At 37.9% G+C, this 5,725-nt stretch overlaps 1 protein-coding gene across 1 annotated transcript; it reads right to left on the reverse strand.

The window, feature by feature from the left end:
- Nucleotides 1-2,375: 2,375 nt before the first annotated feature.
- On the reverse strand, nucleotides 2,376-5,222 carry LOC146570193 (uncharacterized). The gene is made up of 5 exons (XM_085281148.1): nucleotides 5,166-5,222; nucleotides 4,235-4,335; nucleotides 3,971-4,075; nucleotides 3,446-3,589; nucleotides 2,376-2,579 (listed from the first exon to the last, which is right to left on the reverse strand). The coding sequence occupies exons 1-5, from the start codon at nucleotides 5,220-5,222 to the stop codon at nucleotides 2,489-2,491; spliced, it is 498 nt and encodes a 165-aa protein (XP_085137274.1). The 3' UTR covers nucleotides 2,376-2,488.
- Between the last annotated feature and the right edge of the window lie 503 nt (nucleotides 5,223-5,725).

A 5,725-nucleotide genomic window follows, 5' to 3' on the forward strand; every position in this document is an offset into this window, starting at 1 on the left:
GCTGCACTGGACTTTTACCCATCATAAAACCCATTACATGTATTCCTGTTTGCTGTGAAGTCATATAAGGTCTTTTTCTGTGACTAATTGTCTTTTATTTGACAAGATTGACATGACGATGCATGTTAATATTGTTTGCACATCTGCAGAAGTGATGATAGTATTTGAGATCATTAAATTATGTATTCCCTCATCTGCTATTCCTTAACTTTAGGACACTCAATGTGTCCTATCGCAAGGTCATGTGTCTTGATTTGCATTTATGGTTGACAACAGTGGGATAAACATAACACATACAACACGCCTAGTACAGAGGCCAGTACAGTGGTATTAAGACTTTTCAGTTGTTAAACACTTTATACTGAATTTGACTAATATTATATAAATAAAAGCCTTTTTAGGGCGACCATGGCTCAGGGGGTTGGGAATCGCATCTGTAACCGGAAGGTTGCCGGTTCGATCCCTGGGCTCTCTGTCATGGTCGTTGTGTCCTTGGGCAAGACACTTTACCCTACTTGCCTACTGGTGTTGGCCAGAGGGGCCGATGGCACGATATGGCAGCCTCGCTTCTGTCAGTCTGCCCCAGGGCAGCTGTGGCTACAACCGTAGCTGCCTCCACCAGTGTGTGAATGAATAGTGGTATTGTAAAGCGCTTTGGGTGCCTTGAAAAGCGCTATATAAATCCAATCCATTATTATTATTGTCCCTATTAATCCATACACAACCCATAATTAGACATGTTTGTACTTTATAGGAGCCCCCCTTTGCGAACAGATGACTTTGTCCACTTTTATGTGTTAGATACCTAAAAGACTGTAAGTACAAGAACGAATGAAGCAGAATAAAAATAAAAACAGTTCCTTGAATGTTCACTTGATGCTGCAAAAATACGTCAGCCCTCATAGACTCACATGATGAAATGTCCAACTTTACAGCAGCAATAACCACATTTATACCCTGGTCTTTATGGCTGACTATCCCCTTTATGGCAGCTGGACAGTGTTTATTTTTTAATAACCCAACAGTTTCAATTGCATTTAAGCTTGAAGTTAGGGTGTCCTGAAGGGTGGCGTTTGAAGGGATGTCATTTAGGCTACTATTTCTTATAAGGGCTTTGCCTTGGTTCATTTCAGTCACACAGCTGGACCTCTTGCCTGTGTTTGCTATATGCAATTTGGAATATTTAATATAGTCATCTAAAATAAATAATAATAGTAATAACAATAATAAAAAGGAGAGGAAGGAGAAAAAAGATAATAAACTCCAAGATACACTATTTTAAATTAAAAACAAAAAATATTTTCAACTGACTAGGTTTTTTGTGTGTTAATATGATCATTAATATATTATTTTAAATGCTATTAAAAAGAGAGTGCCTTGGAGTAATTTGCTTTTTGGCTCATCCAGATAACAAACAGATCAGTTTCTGCATTGATGACGCATCTATCTATCAGTTCATCCATCTGTTCATGCCTCTGCAATTCACAAGAACTTCTACTCCTCCTAGAGCAGAGGTCAGCAATGACATGCGGCTCTTTAGTGGGTAAAGAGCCACATGCAGACCCACTGGTTAGGGTTAACCTGACCCTATTAATAATACATATACTATATGTGTGTATGTAATATCCTCTCCCAGTTACACCCATCATCCACCCGTTGGTCTCCCATTGCATCGTTCCTGACACCTGTGTGTGTCTGTTGTTTTGTAGAAGGAGCTATAAATTTAAGAAAGGAATATATAATTGTGCTTTATGTTTTTCATAGCGCTTCTCGAAAAAGACTCCTGCCATTAGAACTGGTCCTGTTACATTTCAGATGCATTATTTATCGATGTGTTCCAAGCATTTTTTCATATCCATACCTTTTTTAATATGAATATTATTTACGCTTTAAAGATGACAGCTGTTCTTACTGAAGAAAATTGAAGTTGGAGGTTGAAAACAAGCTGCATTTTTAAATTAGAAGTGAAATTTAAATTCAAGTTGCTTGAGTTGAGCTATGTGTAAATACAACATGCACACCATGACTTGGATGGTTGGAGGAATTTTTTTCTATGGCTTTGCGTTCAGGAACTGATCCTCCTGAGAACGGAGGTAGAAAAATATCTTTCAATAAAAATATCTTTCTTTAATTTTTTGTGATATGTGCGTCCACCACAGAGGACATACATGAACAGGCTGGGTCTCAGCACGATATCAAACAGACTTCAAAACCCTGACATGAGCCTTTAAGTTTTCATTTAGCACCACCTTCAGGACAAGTTATTGCAGCACAATGCATTCTTGTATGCACAAATATCAAATCCTGCACATAATTATGAAACACACTAGTCACTGAAAAGTACTTCATAAAACATATTTAATAACAAAGTGATGTGTTCCCACACTAAATAAGATAACAGCTGCATTTACACACATTTATTCAGATCATCAGTTTCCAACATTTTCCAACTAACATCACATTGGACCTCCTCATCTCACTGAGTCTTCTACAGGTCGGTGGGCCAGTTGTTGTAGACAGATGGACACATGTACTGTTTCAGCAGCAGATTCACTTTCTCCGTGTCTGCTCCCACCGCACTGTGAACAAACACGGCATAAAAAACATGCTGACACGTGCGGATAAAAACACAAAGAGCCATTAATGAAGAAAATATAAACTCTCTAATGATGTCTGCTGAACTAAAACCTTTATTACTTTATAGTAGCGGCACACCGTAACTATCTCCAGTTTTATATATTAGTATGTATCTAATTTTACATCTCAATGTTTTATTAAGAACAACGCTTCCAATTCATTCAAACCATGTCATACACTTTACTCTGCTACGCCATAGTGCTTTTAATATGAAAATACTACAGGAAGTGTGAAATTTCACTCAAAACGTTCAACTTGCCACTAAGTTGAAAATCCAACCAGGTAGATTGTGAAAAACAAAAACCCAAACACTTTATTTCATAGTTTTTTGCGAATTCTACTCAGCTGTTTTCTTCCATTGCTGATTAACTGTAGTCAATGAAACTCAGCACTTCACAATAAAAGCCAGTCAGGGAAAGACTGTGTCAGTAAAAGATCCGAAAGTTAATTAAATTGGAAGTGAGGTGACACTAATACCTGAATGAAAACAGTGTTACAGAAGAACGACAGCAGAGCACTGAGTGCAACACAAACCTGTTGTTGGAATTTGTGCTGTGGAGAATTATTCAGTGCTCATATTACTTCAAACTGTTCCTGTTTCTGCCTTTATTTGTTCGTCTCTTATATGCTTACTACTTTTATTTGAGACCTATCTTTAAAAGTTGGAGATAACTTTTGTCTGATTTTGATGCATAAAAAGCGAAAAGTCAGCTTAGAGGGACTGCTGTGTATGGAGTCACAAGTTTTTCCATCGTTAGTGTTAGAATATGTTTCACTGTTCTTATAATGTGCCTGTCACATGTCGCACCTCTTCTTTATGCCTTGCATGCGGCGCAGAAAAGCACAGATTGAGGTGTGTTTGGCTTTAGAGCGCAGAAACTCTGAGTATCTGTTTGAGAACTCGATGTCTCCCAGCTGCCTCCTGCGGTCTAGACCTGAAGACATCAGCTGCCTGAAACACAATCACATTATCATTCATCTCAGTTTTATGTTTACCTGTATATGATTTTGAATGTGCACAATTTTATCTACAATAAAAAGGAAATGCATCACTTATTACACAAATACTGTTGACGCTTTTTGTACAGTGGAAAAAAAGATGTTAGAGCTGACACTGATGCTCCTCGTCCACTTAAAGTAGCCCAATGCTAATGGAAGACAGTTGTGAGAGTCATGTCAGTGAGCTATACAATAAGCTGAAACTCATTGCAAAAATGGCTCCAAAAAGTAGAGTAACAGCAGCAACGGTTAGGTCTTATTGCAAAATCTCACTCTGTGTATATGAGATCCAATCCCACATTTAAGTGAAGAATCACTTTTAATGTAAACTCACCTGAGTCTGGCCTCAACCAGAGCATCTGCAGAATTTGCTGACAGAGACCATGGTGCGTTCAGGGGTCTGATTTGAGTCAGGAATTCTTCCACTTCATCCTGGTCCCTGAGGTTACATGAAAGGAAGATGAACATTTCAAGAACATTTCTGAACTCTGTTGAGGAATCATAAATCTTTGTATAATAATTATAATTATTATCTTATAATTTCAGATTATTGAATTTTAGCAAAATCTGAAAAATTTGTTTGGGGATGGAACGTTACCTGACAGGAAGTGATGTGATGAGGTGGAGGAAGGAAAACAGCAGGAAAACCTGAGTGACGCTGATGGATGGCATCATGAAGATGGTAAAGATGATAATCTCCTTAGAAGGCAAGCAAATGATTCAGACTTTCTTCAGTAAACTTAGGTTTGTTTAACAAAGTTCTCCTTGTGACCTGCGTCTCATCCAACACATCTGGAACAAACTACAATATCACTGGACCAAAATAATCCTGATTCAGAGCAAATTAACTGTTTATTTTTCTTCATACCATCCTCTCGTTCTTTCTTTCTGAAATCTAACTTCTTTTAAAATATTCTTTCAGTGTATGTCTCAGACAGCAACAATGTTTAAAACATGCCTGTTGATTACTGCTTTTATTTACATGCGCAGTGGAAATAACTGGATGGATAAAACAGGAATATAAATGCAAGTCTTATTGAAAAGTGGGTACTTACAGGATAGGTACTATGGACAAAACTGAAATTTAGGAAAAACTGACAATCCTCTCCAGTAACACCTTCAATTAACCAACACATCTTTGCGTGCAAGAATATCATATGTCAAAATGTTCAAATTGAGAAAAAACAAAACTGCTTTAAAATGCTGCTTTATCAAAAACAATGATGTCTCTTTGAGCTTTGTGGTGAGCGAGAAGCTAAACAGGCATCGCTGTTTCAAACAAAACAGGAAAGCTAAGAAATCATTTGTGGCTAAGATGGTCCGCATGATCAAAACAAGGCAAGACAATGAAATTACAAAGGAAACAAATCAAATGCAGTGACTGTTACTTCTGTAAAGAAAATCCAACTTAAACTGCATTAGATCTATATTTAGGTCTGGCTCAGCATTAATAGATCTCTTTCTTTGCACTTCCAAAAGGAAAGCTTAAATGAACACACTCAGTACAGTCAATGCCCTTTGAGACTCACCTGCACTGATCCTGCTGAAATCAACCCCGCAGACTGATGTCGAGCTCCGCACCACATCCTTTTGTACCTCCTCAGGTATCGACCTCTGCCAGACTTCACTCTGATTTTACAGTTCTGATTATTTATTCTGTCAACAGATTAAGTTTGCAGTCGGATTTTCCAGCTGCGGGTTGGCTTGTTGACATCCTGAAATGTTAATGATATGGGATCGACCATCCTTAATGAGCTTTAATCACCTGTGAGAGCTGCATCCTGTTTGCTCACATGAAATTAGCAACACGTCACTGCTGAGTATTGATCGGCAAACACACACATTTCAATCTTTTTTATTATTGGGATTTGTGCTTCTGTTTGCTTCAGAGACAACTAGTAATTAAGACTTACTCCAATAACAATGTCCAAACATTCTTGTTGTTGCCCATCTTGAAGAGCAGTGACATCATGCCCGGGCCTCTGGTCGATTAATGCTTCTGTAAATCTGAGCTTTTGGAGTTTTTTTTATTCATAGTTAAATGCAATAAATTTGAGATGGGAAGTAGAGGCCTCTCTCTTCTGGAACC

Source organism: Mchenga conophoros, linkage group LG7, assembly GCF_057382185.1.
Source record: "Mchenga conophoros isolate Kocher_MC1m ecotype Shallow Benthic linkage group LG7, M_conophoros_male_GT1.1, whole genome shotgun sequence".
Classification (NCBI taxonomy): domain Eukaryota; kingdom Metazoa; phylum Chordata; class Actinopteri; order Cichliformes; family Cichlidae; genus Mchenga; species Mchenga conophoros.

Excerpts from the sequence above, each read along its gene's own strand:
- LOC146570193 (XM_085281148.1), bottom strand. The coding sequence starts at position 5,222 with ATGTGGTGCGGAGCTCGACATCAGTCTGCGGGGTTGATTTCAGCAGGA. Across the intron at positions 3,590-3,970 it reads CTGGTTGAGGCCAGACTCAG|GCAGCTGATGTCTTCAGGTC; the intron begins GTGAGTTTACAT and ends ATTGTGTTTCAG. Across the intron at positions 2,580-3,445 it reads ATGCAAGGCATAAAGAAGAG|TGCGGTGGGAGCAGACACGG; the intron begins GTGCGACATGTG and ends GTTTGTTCACAG.